The sequence below is a fragment of the Camelina sativa genome, chromosome 7 (genome assembly GCF_000633955.1).
Source record: "Camelina sativa cultivar DH55 chromosome 7, Cs, whole genome shotgun sequence".
Lineage (NCBI taxonomy): Eukaryota > Viridiplantae > Streptophyta > Magnoliopsida > Brassicales > Brassicaceae > Camelina > Camelina sativa.
In genome coordinates, this window is record NC_025691.1 from 9,782,229 (window position 1) to 9,796,539 (window position 14,311).

The window sequence follows — 14,311 nt, forward strand, 5'->3', positions numbered from 1 at the left end:
GTGATAGACCTATGACCAAAATTAGTAGGACAATGAAAGACAATCTCAAATAAACATCATAAAATCCTAAATACACATAATGAAATCTCAAATAAACATAATGAAATCTCAAATAAACATCATAAAACCTCATAGGTATTGAAAGTTAAACATTAGAGTTTACAAAAAACATAAAACAATAGTTGTAAACACACTCACACTCACACTAGAGTTTATAGAAAACATAAGAGTAGATATTAGGTTTACAAAAACAATAAAAATGTTGAGAACTTTCTCTAGCTTCATTCATGTCATTGAAGGTCTCTCGTTCTCTAGCTTCATTCATGCATCCCTGCTTTCACCAGTTGCAAACTCCAAGTAGAGAACCTTATTCTCATCATCTTCATAGAATAAAAATGGCTGGCGATTAGAAATATCTTGCTTCAGATGCTGAATTGATGCTCTGTATAAGGGAGACCACATTCTTATAGCAGGCAGAGAGTGTAGAACCTTCAAAGCTCGAAGCTGGCAACAACTAAACTCAGGGTGGCTCTCTATTAGTCGGTTCTTGTGGGAAAGAATATTGTCCCATGATTGAACATTGTTCTTAATCACTTCTGCTACACATTCTCCAGCTTGTGCAGACCTTGATCTTTTTCTACTAGCCCTTGACTTACTTGAAGATGAAGGACCAATGTTAGCAGTGGAAATTGAGGAACCATTACCATCAGGAAAGATTTGCCTTGATCCACCATCATCATCAGGATCAACATCTTGAGTAGGAAGGAATTGTCTTTCAGTATCATCATAAGGATCATCATCTTGATTCAGATGCATTGCGTCTAACTGCTCTTCTCCTTGTTGTGCAGACCAACCCTCAGCTCCACTGATATGAACTGTACCAAAGACTTTTTCCATCAAATCCACATTTGCAACTGGTTTATCTTTTATTTTCCTAGCTCCTGACCATTCCTGAACAAAACAATGAGAAAAAAAAATTAAACTCAGTGGTAAGCGCATTAAAGGTTGCTTGGACAAATCCTAATGAGAAGACACCAAAAGATGCATGCTATTTAGATATCCGCAGAGTAGACCAAACAATGATCACTGGATTCATAAATCGCATAATCAATGCATAGATCAAAACAAGAAGCTTAAGAATAAGTTTAAGAATAAAGCAATGCAAGCGCAGAACAAGAAGCTTAGACAACATCATCACTCACAAAACAAATAAGGAGAAGCTTAAGAATAAGTTTTACAAACCAAATAAGAAATCTACATACCTTACATCGGTCGTTCCACCAGTCATCAGTCATGTTTATGCTCCCATTTGAATGATAACCAAGTCCAGTTCTGTTGTGAGTAAGTTTCTTGAAAGCTTCGTACTACTTCTTGCAAGTAGTATATTTGATCCCAAATTTTTTCCAAGGATGTCTTTCCCCATATACCTCATAAAACTTATATATGATCGATTGTCTAGCAGCATCATTCACATTTTGTTTTCTTATATTTCCTTTAAGCTTCTCATCAAGTCTTAGTTGGAGATAGAAACGGGTTTGCTCATCACTCCATGCAAGATTCTTAAGTGATATAAACATACATTTTTGTAAAAAATCAATCTACACTACAAAACTGCATTAATTAAAATATGAGTTTAGAGGGGAAGATACTCACATCAGTGCCATGGATAGTTGTCATTGTTTTTCTGAAGAAGATCTATGTCCTACACACACAAAAAAAAACAAATAAGCATCGGTCATTGAAGAAACAAACAAATAAGCAACCAACACCCTCTTTGTTTAGTGTTTGTAAACATAACCATTTAACCCAAATTTCATCATATGTGACAACTAAATTGCAGATGAAAAACCCATAGAGAACATACAAAGAAGAACTAAACCCTCATTCTTAACAAAGAAGAACTAGCGAGAGAGAGATACAAAACTTCTAATTATTCAAATCCACCACAACTGAAATCAAAGCAAGCGATGCAGAATCAAAAATAAAATATAGCAAAGAACAAAATTGTCACATAGGGATATAAATAAACACAAACCCATGTCTAAAAACATTCACAAGATCAAGCCAAATTCAAAACAATCACAAGATCAAGCCAAGTTCATTGAGACATTTCATCAAACAATTGGGTTGCATCAAAAACTACAAGCTCTAGAACAAAACAAATTTGGACAAACCCACCAGCTGAAATCGAAGGAAGCAGATGTAGAATCAAAAATTAAGTATAGCAAACAACAAATGTTACACAGAGTTCGATCAAACACCAAAATCTGAGATGATCGGAGCTGTTAGAGAGATCAGAGCTGATTATTGAGAACTTACCAAAACGATGAAGCGGTGATGAACGAGAGAGACAATGAAAGGATGAAGAGATTCTGAGATTCTGAGAGAACAAAGTTTTGTTGAAGCTTCGTTGAAGCTCAGCTCTTGAGAGCAAAAATTTGGTCATGTAAACTGTTGCTTTAAAAGATTTTATTATGCACAACATGTGATTTTGACTACATTTAAATAGAGTTTTCTCCCAGGCACACTCCCTGAGGAGCTTGAGGAAGGCTTTTACCCAAATCTCAACCACCAAACTTCCACCAATGAAACATAACCCTTGCTTTTAACCGCCGGTCCATAACTGAAATTTTCAAATTTCAAACGAGATTAGGAGATCTGATGGCTCTCTCATTCAAGTTCTAACCTTGTTTCTGCTCTTCTAAGCTGCATTTACTGCCTCTACTCCATCGCATTAACTCAGCAGCAACAAGATCCCGAAACCTTTATCAACCAGGTCACAACTCAATCTTTTACAACCTTTACTTCCCGCCTTCTAGCATACTACGGTACCAAAACAGCACAACCATCGATCCTCCATAATGGCAAATTGCATTCCACATCACCTGAAAGGCAAGGAAATACTCTGTGATTATTCTCCTCCCCCAAGAAAGAGAATCAGAGCCCCTGAACTGGATACCTCAGACCTAATACGGGAGAACTCATTAACCCTCATCGGACGCCTTATGAACCCCAAGATTCAAAGAATGCGGGTTCTCTTCCCCTTCCTCCTTAACCGCTGGAACCTGCAAGGAAAAGCAACTGGTTCAAATCTAGGCCAAGATATTTTTCAGTTTACCTTTGAATCGGAGGAGGATATCAACCAAGTACTAGCTAACAGACCCTACCATTTTGATCATTGGATGGTCATTATCCAACGCTGAGAACCTATCATATCACCGTCTTTCCCGAACCAAATCCCTTTCTAGATGGAGATCCAAGGACTTCCCAAGCACTACTGGAAAAAAGAAATGGTTCACTCAATAGGTGAAGCTCTAGGAGAGATTCTTGAGTGGGATATCACACCTTCCTCTGTTCTTTTAAAAATCCTCTTGAATGGCCTTGAACCTATAAAGAAGGAAACAATCATAGACTTCGCGGATGGTAGCGAAGCCCTAATCTTTCTGGAGTACAAAAACCTCAAAAACCACTGCTCTGATTGCTTACGATTCACTCATGATAAGTATCTCTACCCAGAGTTGGAAAAATCAAGGCAGGTTCACCACTCCCCAGAAAAACAGAATACAGTTACTTCAAAAAACCTCTTTGTCTCTAGGAACTACTACACTCCCCAAGACAACTTTCTACCACCATATGAAATTCACCGGTCCTCTAAAAGACCCAACCCCCATCTATTCAGGTCCACCTCAAGGAAGAGTTTCCATGGAGATAGGAGCCAAAAAGACAGAGAAACGTCAGGACAGAGAACATCTTACAGCCAAAGAGATCGCAATAACCGAACTTACAGACCAAGAGAATCATACCTCCCAAGGATCTCTAAACAGCAGATAGGAACCCTACAGCGATCAGTTAGTCAACAAACCAGGGAGCAAATCATGAATGAGCTCCAAGAAGTAACAATACATGTCATGCCCAGACCCAGTTGAAAGTGCTGCAAGGAGATTGAGAGGTATTCAAAGTGACTCTGAAAATATGGTGGAGGAAACCGCAAACGCTATCCTGGCATCAAACCACTTAGCCTCTGCCTTTCTGGAGGCACCTCTCTATGATATTCAAGAAGCAACCACACAAGTCTCCACCCTGGCATCAAACCAAGCTAAGACCTCACGCCCCACGGGAGAAACTAGTAAATGTGGCAGAGGTCGCCCTCCATTTCAAAAACAGGGAGGAAAAGTTAGTAACCCTCTTCGAGGAGCAAAAACACAAAAAAGAAACCTCACTCAAGGCTCATCGCGCAAGCCCCCCATCCCCACAAACACCTCCACTTCGAGCCCTTCGAAGCCAAATCAGAAGAATCCAAGGCGACCACAACTGTAAGACAGAGCAGAGACCATCAAACATGCAACTCAAGTAGTCATACGACTAACCCTGCAAACCCACCCAGAGTCGCCCTAATACCTGCGAGCAAGAAGCATAAGGCGGATTTTCAGAATCTGCCACCTCCTCTTCCTTAAGAGTTGTTAGCTGGAGCTGTTGTGGGTTGGGGAACCCCATAACAGTCCAGAGACTCCGGGAAATACACAAAAAGATTTTCCCGGATATCCTGTTTCTTATGGAAACTTAAAACGCACCTGATGCTATCCAAAAAACTCTAAAGTGGCTAGATTACCCTCACCAACACCTGATTCCCTCAGATTCACCAGCTGCAGGTGGTCTTGCTCTATTCTGGAAATCTAACATCAAGCTAGAAATCATCACCTCAAACCTTCATTTTATAGATACCAAAATAAAAGCAAAATGAGGAGACTTTTACGCTACTTTCTTGTATGGTGAACCAGAGAGGTCTAAGAGATATCAGGCTTGGAATGATCTCCAAAACTATGTCTCGTCAAGAACGGGTCCTTGGTTCCTAACTGGAGACTTTAATGACATTATCTGGAACGAAGAAAAAGCAGGAGGTCCGGTGAGACCTGAAAGCTCCTTTACTGATCTTTGAACCTTCATGTCCTCTTGCGACCGCTATGACCTAAAGCATTCTGAAAATTTTCTTTCCGGGCTCGGAAAGAGATATTCACATCTTGTTAGATGTCGATTAGATAGAGCAATGGGAAACAGCGACTGGATCCAGGCCTACCCGTCTGGTAGGAGTGAATACCTCCGTTTTGAAGGCTGAGAACATCGACCCCTAGTCTCCTCCTTTGACCCTGTCAAGCGTTAACATAAAAGCCTTTTCAGGTGTGATAGAAGATTTAAGGATAACCCGGAAGTAAGAAACATTGTTCAAAAGGCTTGGCTCCTAGAACCAACTGCCCCAATAGATAATCGACTGTCTCACTGTAGACTGGCAATCATAAAATGGAGTGAAGAGCAATACCTCAACAGTCAAAAAGAAATATCCTCACTCCAAGATCAGCTGGAAGAAGCAATGTGCAATAACAATTCATGCCAATCCGACATCGACTCCATAAACCAGAAACTCACCTCAGCTTACAAACAAGAGGAAGAATTTTGGAAACAGCATAGCAGACAGCTTTGGTTGGCTCTAGGCGACAAAAACTCCGGATACTTCCATGCAGCTACAAAGAACAGAAGAGCAATTAACAACATTTCTGTACTGGAGAATATCAAGGGAGAGAAAGTCTATGAGGAACAAGAAATAGTTCAAGTTATCACAGACTACTACCAGGATCTTTTTACCTCGCAGGAGGGAGATAGGAAATCAGTGGTACATGAGGCCCTAATTCCGTGTGTCACCTCTGCGATGAATGAGACCCTAATATCCATGCCAACATCTCTAGATATCCAACAGGCTTGTTTTGATATTCACCCCGATAAAGCACCAGGCCCGGATGGTTTCTCCGCAAGCTTCTTTCAGTCCAACTGGCCCTCAGTGGGAGATGCTATCATTGCGGAGATCCAAGCTTTCTTCATATCAGGAGTCCTGCCTGCAAAGATCAACCATACTCATGTCAGACTCATACCAAAGACTACTACAGCCCAAAAAACAGTTGATTATAGACCTATTGTCCTCTGTTCGGTATACTATAAGATTATCTCTAAAATCTTAGCAAAAAGACTCCAACCTGTTCTACATGTTTGTATCTCTGAAAATCAGTACGCTTTTGTTCCCCAAAGAGCCATATCTGATAATGTCCTTATCACACATGAGGCCCTCCACTATCTGAAAACATTAGGGGCAAAAAAGAGGTGTTTTATGGCGGTTAAAACAGACATGACAAAAGCTTATGACAGGCTAGAATGGGATTTTATCAGAGCAGCACTAGAAAGAATGGGGTTTCACAGTACCTGGATAGGTTGGATCATGAAATGTGTATCAACTGTTTCCTACTCCTTCTTACTAAACGGCCAAGCCAAAGGTTTAGGTATCCCTCAGAGAGGAATCCGACAAGGAGACCCACTATCACCTTACCTCTTCATTATTTGTAGTGAATTCCTCTCGGGACTGTGCTTTAAGGCACAACAGAATGGAAACATGATAGGACTACGTGTGTCGAAAGGGAGCCCCAAAGTGAACCACCTACTTTTTGCTGACGACACTATGTTCTTCATTCGTTCTGATCAACACAGCTGTCGGACTCTCCAGCGAATCCTGATCAAATACGAATCAGCATCGAGTCAAAAGATTAACCAAGCGAAGTCCTCTATCACCTTCTCTAGCAAAACTCCTCCGGATACAAATCAAGAAGCCAAAAGCATCCTTAAAATACAGAAAGAAGGAGGACAGGGCAAGTACCTCGGTCTACCTGAACTTTTTGGCCGGAAAAAGAAGGATTTATTTTCCTCTATTGTAGATCGCATTAAACAAAGAGCCCTTAGCTGGTCTTCACGATCCCTTTCCACAGCCAGCAAACTGACCATGCTTAAGTATGTCTTAACCGCCATGCCCTCTTACACTATGTCTTGTTTCCAGCTCCCTGCTTCCCTATATAAACGAATTCAGTCAGCTCTTACTCGATTCTGGTGGGATACCAAGACGGAGAAGAAGAAAATGGCATGGATAGCTTGGAAGAAAATCGCAAAACCACTGAAAACGGGAGGACTATGACTAAGAGATATAAAGCTTTTTAATCAAGCCTTACTAGCAAAACTGAGTTGGTGATTACTTACCAAACCAAATAGCCTGGTAACTAGAGTCCTCATGGGAAAGTATTGTCGGACCTCCACTCTGTTGGAATGTTTGGCCCCTAACTCTACCTCGCACGGGTGGAAAAGCATATGTCTGGATCGTGATCTTCTTAAATCAAATGTTGGTAGACTTATTGGCTCCGGAACTGACATCCCTATTTGGAGATCCCCGTGGCTATCCTTGTCTTCCCCAATTTCTCCGATAGGACCCCCAACTGAAACCACCCAACATCTCACTGTTGCCGACCTTCTCCATTCACAATCAAACTGCTGGAACATAGAACGAATTAGAAAAAATTTCCCTATGTATGAGAAGGATATCCTAAAGCTAAAACCAAGTAGTACAAGAGCATTGGATACCTGGGTAGGGCTTCCTACCAGAGATGGAGCATACTCGTCAAAGTCTGGCTACTATGAAGCAATGAAACTGGATTCCCTCCACATGGAGACCGAGGAACCAACCCACAATGAAACCACACATTTTAACTGGCAGAGTAACATATGGAACCTGAAGACTTCCCCAAAAACAAAACTCTTACTCTGGAAAGCTGCTCAAAATGCCCTCCTAGTAGGATGGAACCTCCAGAGCAGACACATAATCTTTTCGGCTAAATGCCCCCACTGTGATGCTGAGGAAACTGCTCTACACCTGTTCTTCCACTGCCCATTTGCAAAACGCCTCTGGTCCAATATACCCGCAGCTGGAACATTCCACCCGGAAAGCATCAGTAATGTTCAAACGGGTATTGAAAAAACAAACAAACTGGTATGTTTACCCCCAACAGGCTTAGGGGCGGGTCCTCTTACTCCCTGGATCTTCTGGTCGCTCTGGATCTCCCGAAACAAACTCCTCTTCAATAAGGTACGACACTCTACGGAGGATATCCTGAGCTTAGCAATTACAAGAGCAAAAGAATGGCAAATCTCCCAACCCCTCCGATCCACACCGGGCCATCAACCTAGAACTACCTCTCGGTCAAAGGAACCCTCCGAGACCTTTCGATGTTTCACTGACGCTTCGTGGTCAGAGACTGGATCGGCAGGATTTGGCTGGATTATTAAAGACTCTCACACACAGGTTAAAATCCGAGGCACAACATCAGAAAAACACGTCAACTCACTCTTGATGCGGTAAGAGTTGCAATGAATCGCACATCTCAAACATATATTTCGCTTCCGACTCGCAACAGCTAGTCTAAGCTCTCAATGCGAAGATCCGATTCAAGGAACTTCATAGGACTCTCCCCGATGTCCTCCTACTAGCGTCAAATTTCAATTTTTGTACTTTCAATTTCATTCCCCGATCTCAGAACTCTCAAGCCGATGAGTTGGCAAAAAAGGCTCTCCGCCTCCTTTGTAATCCGATTTAACTTTAATAATATTAGCAGTATTTTGATCAAAACTAAAATAAAAAGATTACATTTAAATAGAAACCTAATTATTTCGACCTCTACTTGTAGTCTTCTTTTATTAGTAGTGTTTGCCTTCTTACTAGTTACTACACCTGCCAGAGCAGAAATAAAATAAGGTTGCTGTTAGCCTGTTTACTTCTAGAGTGGTCACCGAACTTAATCTATTTAACACTTCTAAAAAGTTAAATTCTAGTATTTAACGATTTCAAGATTACAACACTTCAAAGATATTCCAACTTGCATAGTGATTAAAACTTGTTGGCTCTTCCTGAGCTTAAAAAATTATCTGGTGATCCGAGTAATCGTAACCAATTTCACCCTATTACATCCTCATCTAATTCCAAACAAGCAACCGTACGTCGACAATTATGTAAACCATGTGGTCCATGTGTGTAAATATGCAAATGACAAAACACAGAAGTCGTTTATAGGTCTATGTTGCTATCACTTATTAGGATATTGTAGATTTAAAACAGACAAGGATTAAATTCAAATGGAGCCATAAATATATAGTAGGTTTAACTAGTCCCACACAACTTGTTACCAAAAAGAAAAAAAAATCCCACACAACTCGACAAGTCCATCATTTATATGCGGGTAGTTAAATAGTAAATGCACCACGAAAGTTATGAAAATAAGTTGGTAGTTTCATTTTGTTAAATTAATGTTAGCGAAGAATAATTAATAGTGATTAGCCTGTCGTCAGGTAAGTCGAAGGAGAGGAAGCAGAGTTGGATTCTCAATGCTTTTGACGATGCTTCCAGTCCAGAGCCTTTGCCGCAAAGTCGTGCCTCTCGCATCCGCCGATGTTACTGTCTCGAGTCTCTACTTCCGGTCAGTCAGCAGGTTCAGATCCCTTTCTTCGGTGAAGCTAAAAATGTTTGTTATCTCTGTTTTGTACTTGTCCACCCTTGTATTGGTCAATTATAAAACATACTGTAATAAATTTCATAACCAAGTACAAATGAAGTTGCACAAAATTGGTCAACCATTTTAAGAGGCAGAAAAATAAGTGAACTCCAAAGTACAAATACTGTATGATTTAGTTAAAGTTGTTATTTAACACTAATCAGGAGGTGAAAAAAATCACCAACAAAAACTCTTTATATATACATGACCAAACAATACATTTCTGTAGATCAATAAAACAAAAAAGACAAAAAAAATGTCGACTGCTCATACCATAACCATCACTCTCTTCATCACAACAACACTACTAGTGTCCTCAAACGCCAAACCACTTTTTCCAGCGATTTTCATCTTTGGCGATTCAACGGTTGACACAGGCAACAACAATTTCCCTTCACAAACAATCTTCAGAGCTAAACATGTTCCTTACGGTATTGATTTCCCAAGCCACTCACCAAACGGAAGATTCTCAAACGGAAAAATTTTCTCCGACATAATCGCAACCAAACTCAACATCAAACAGTTTGTGCCTCCTTTCTTACAACCAAATCTCACTGACCAAGACATCGTGACCGGAGTCTGTTTTGCATCAGCAGGTGCCGGTTACGATGACCAAACCAGTCTCATCACACAAGCGATTCGTGTCTCGGAACAACCAAATATGTTCAAGAGTTACATTGCTCGTCTTAAGAGTATCGTAGGAGACAAGAAAGCTATGAAGATCATAAACAATGCTTTCGTGGTTGTGAGTGCAGGGCCTAATGATTTCATCTTGAATTATTACGATGTTCCCTCATGGCGCCGCGTGTATCCTAGCATTTCTGATTACCAAGACTTTGTGCTTCATAGGCTTAACAATTTCGTGCGGGTAACGTCATAAGATATTTCCCCTACAAGAAATTAGGGTTTTGGAACTGATTCTAAACGCCTTTTAACCTATTTTTCGATAATCTGTCTTGATCATCTCTCAAATCTTTTTTTCGGTATGTGTGCAGGAGCTTTATAGTCTAGGTTGCCGGAAATTTTTGGTTGGAGGTTTACCGCCAATGGGATGTTTACCGATTCAAATGACTGCACAATTCCGCAACGTCCTAAGGTATTGCTTGGAACAAGAAAACAGAGACTCTGTTTTATACAATCAGAAACTTCAGAAGCTCTTACCTAAGATCGAAGCATCACTTACAGGAAGCAAGATTCTTTACTCTAATGTCTATGAACCTATGATGGACATGATCCAAAACCCTAGCAAATACGGTATACATAGAAAGATCTTTCTTGTTCCCCAAGTTATTCTTGTGAGATTTTATAACATTTTTGTATGTGGGATTAAAACAGGGTTTACAGAGACGACGAGAGGATGCTGTGGAACAGGGTTCTTGGAGACAAGCTTCATGTGTAATGCTTATTCTCCTTTGTGTCAGAATCGCTCGGAGTTTCTGTTCTTTGACTCGATACATCCATCGGAAGCTGCCTATAGTTACATTGGCAACGTTCTTGACGCTAAGATACGTGGGTGGCTTAGGGGTTAAGTCATCACGATTTGCAGAATGGAAACAAATTATTTGTTTCATAATGCCACTATTTGTGGATTTATCGTTTCTTAATCAACTAAAACTTTGGCTCTTACTGAAGCTTTAAATTTTAGCGAAATTGCACAAAGGAAATCAGTTGACAATTCCATTTGTTGAAAAAAATTCAAAATCAGTTGACTTTTTAATTATAAAAATCTGTCAGTCAGTCAACAACAAGGGTTTAAAACATATTCATTGGGTGTTTTACTTTTATCAAGCCTAGAGTACTAGTAAAGTTCATTGGGTGTTTTTCCCAAATCTAGCATGTCTCCTGACCCTAAGAGTTGCTCAATTAGAAAGGGATTTGAACAACACGAATGTTAAGCACAACACGAATGTTTGAACAAGTGTTTTTGTATGATTTAAGATCTTGAAAGAGTTCCCAAAAACAAAAAAATGGAAAAAAAACCTCCTAAGAACAAAAAACTTCGACTCAAGTGGTAATATTCAAGCATCCCTTGTTCCAGAGTATTAGTGATCTTACCAAATTTGAAAAATATTTTTTTTGCCCAAAACCTTTTAACAAAAAGAAAACAGCTAAGAAAATATAGTAAATATTATTAAGAACACTTCCAAACACTTTTTGCAAATATTGTTTATTTCCTTGTTGGATAATTGTACAAACCAGATGTTTAAGTACCCAACTTTTTTGGTAAATTTTGTAGAACATTAGAAATTAATTAACAACTAAAATTCGATAGTTGAATGTAAAAATGACGATACACTATTAAACTAGTGTTTTTGTTCCTTCTCTACGTAATCAATAAGGATGTTGTATATTTGTCAATTATATTAGGTTTAACCATTCCCACCAAGTCGGTAAGTCCATAACGAATCTCTGCTGGTGGACAGTGAATGAAGTTTTGATAATAAAGTTGGTAGTTTCATTTTGTTAATGCGGCAAAAAGTTTGGTGAACATATGACTTGAGCTACAATAAAGAGAAAGGGAAATTAATATTTCGGAAGATAACAATTGATTATTATGAACACACAAGTTATTAGGTCTGCTATTTTAAGTAGCATGAAATAAAATATAAGTTATATTTATTTAAGTACAAGTGCAACTACACACACATGTCGACACGAGTATATACATGTGTGATTGTGTAAACAATGCACTATTGAGTGCAACTAGAAAACACGAATTCAATAAATAATTGATTGTTCCGTGTTTAGGGGTTACAACATCGCTTTTCTAACTTTACCAATCATCATATAGGCTCTAATAATAGAACTCGTATATCATTCACAAAAAACATAAGAATATATACTAAATTTAAATTGCTTTAAGGCCTTAAGCCATAGACTAATTTGGTGATACAAATTATAGCCATGAGATTGATTATTAGAGCCGTGACATCTAGCCTAGTGCTATGTTTTCACTAGAGAAGCGACGAGAACTCTTCTCCACCACATGTTCTAATATAATTCTCTTAATTAGTTTGCTATCCATATTCTTTCTTTTTGGAATGAAAATCATAATAACTCCGATTGGCGTAAATAAAACTGTACAAAAAATTGTGAGTTAAAGAAATAAACTGTTACGGCATATTGAAAAATTGTAAGAAAAACAGTAAACAGAAAATGTATAAAACAGCTAAGAGTAACACTTTTAATATCAATATTGTGATTAATACTAACTATATCATAGTGGTATATGTATATGATATACAGTATATCCATACCAAAACGGCAAAGAGATTGCCAATCAAAAGCAAATAACCTATTAATATTCTCGGCGAGTAAATACTGTTTCTGTACCACCTGAATTCCCATTCTGGTCCACCATTTCCTAGAAAAATCACATCTTTTGGGTCAACAGATTGAACTATATTATATTTTATAGATCACGTAAAAAAAAGACTTCAGAGTCATTTGCTTTCTTTTTTTGGTCTAGAAAAGTAGATAAAAGTAAATTGAAATACTTTATAAAGATAAAAAAAGTTCATTAGCTGAAAGTGAAAGTAACTATTCTATTTACTTTCAAATTTTTTATTTATGTTGTTTCCATTTCGACTGCATGTTTTTTTACTTTACTTTATTGGTCAATTTTTAATTCTCAACTCTATGATTCCTTACCAAAAATATAAAAGTTATTAGATTCTCAAAAATATTTGACAGTAATTACTTTTTTTCTTTTGTTTACAAAAACTTTACATCAAAATAATTCCATAACCACGGAAATAACTAAAAAACTACATGACATCGTAATTTTTGTTTTGTTTCTTCTTCTTAATTACCTTTTAGTTTCGAGAACTTATACTTTTTATGATGAAAAGAAAAATAACAATGACAATTAATTAGTGAATTAAAATTTTGATCCTCTGATAGTAACAGCATGTGATCTGCTACGAGGATATAACAAATCGGATCCCTTCTTTATAGATCCTTCTTCTTCATCTTCTTCATCAATCCTAGCCATTGTCATCCCTACGCTCGAGCTCTTCGGCAAACCGTTCTTTCCCGAAACCGCAACCGCCGCAACGCGAATCTCCTGCCTCTGCCTCTGCTGCTGTTGCTGCTGAAGCTGTTGGTGAATGATCATGTCAATCTCGTTCTTATGACCCAAACTCCTAGCCGAAGCAGCTCTAATCAGCTCGCTATAATCATCGTCGAAGGTGTAATCAGAAGATCTTCTCCGAGAAGAGGCGGAAGAAGAGAAGGCGGAGGAAGTGCTCCGGCTTCTCGGAAAGGGAACCGAGGCGGCGTCTACGGCGGAAGAGTAGTGAGTGCGAGCTGCGCAGCCTGTGATGCTTCTCATGTAGAGATCACGAGCTTTGCTTAGAACTTTTAGAGGCATGGTGACGATTCTTAAGAACCTGTTCTTTTTTTTTCCACTATTTCCCATTTTTGTTCTTGTGTTTTGTTTTGATGTAATAATGATGATGATGGGTTTGGTTTTGGAACATGAAATGGTTTTAATAAGTAGGTAGAGAGATTATAGTTTAAGGTCAATATTGAGAAAGGGGGAAATAATAACGTGTTGAAGATATACGAGTGGAACATGGTTTTTTGTTGACTTGGTGATACGGACTTCTTGTAGTAAATATTTGGATAGGTCAACTTTTTGTTGGTTATATAGACTCAAATTCCTCTCGTTATATCCATCCGATCCTCTCACTTTTTCTTTTACAATTAGATCCTCCAAATAAAAGCTTTTATCTTATGAAAATTAGATATTTTGTATATATTTTTTCAGAAAATTTCAAAATTTTTCATTTTTATTATATTTTTTTATAAATATATTCATTCCCAAAAATTTTATTAAATTTGCCTATAAAATCTGAGGTTTATTTAAATATGTGTATATATACGCATCCAGAAATTATCTT

The 14,311-nt window shown here is 38.5% G+C and overlaps 2 protein-coding genes across 2 annotated transcripts; one reads left to right on the top strand and one right to left on the bottom strand.

Moving 5' to 3' along the window:
* Positions 9,629–11,049, top strand: LOC104700834 (GDSL esterase/lipase At1g58430-like). Its single transcript, XM_010416429.1, has 3 exons — positions 9,629–10,275; positions 10,403–10,661; positions 10,743–11,049. Exons 1-3 carry the CDS (start codon positions 9,664–9,666, stop codon positions 10,934–10,936), a joined length of 1,065 nt encoding a protein of 354 aa, XP_010414731.1. The 5' UTR covers positions 9,629–9,663; the 3' UTR covers positions 10,937–11,049.
* On the bottom strand, positions 13,081–13,895 carry LOC104700835. The gene has a single exon (XM_010416430.2). The coding sequence runs from the start codon at positions 13,825–13,827 to the stop codon at positions 13,288–13,290; it is 540 nt and encodes a 179-aa protein (XP_010414732.1). The 5' UTR covers positions 13,828–13,895; the 3' UTR covers positions 13,081–13,287.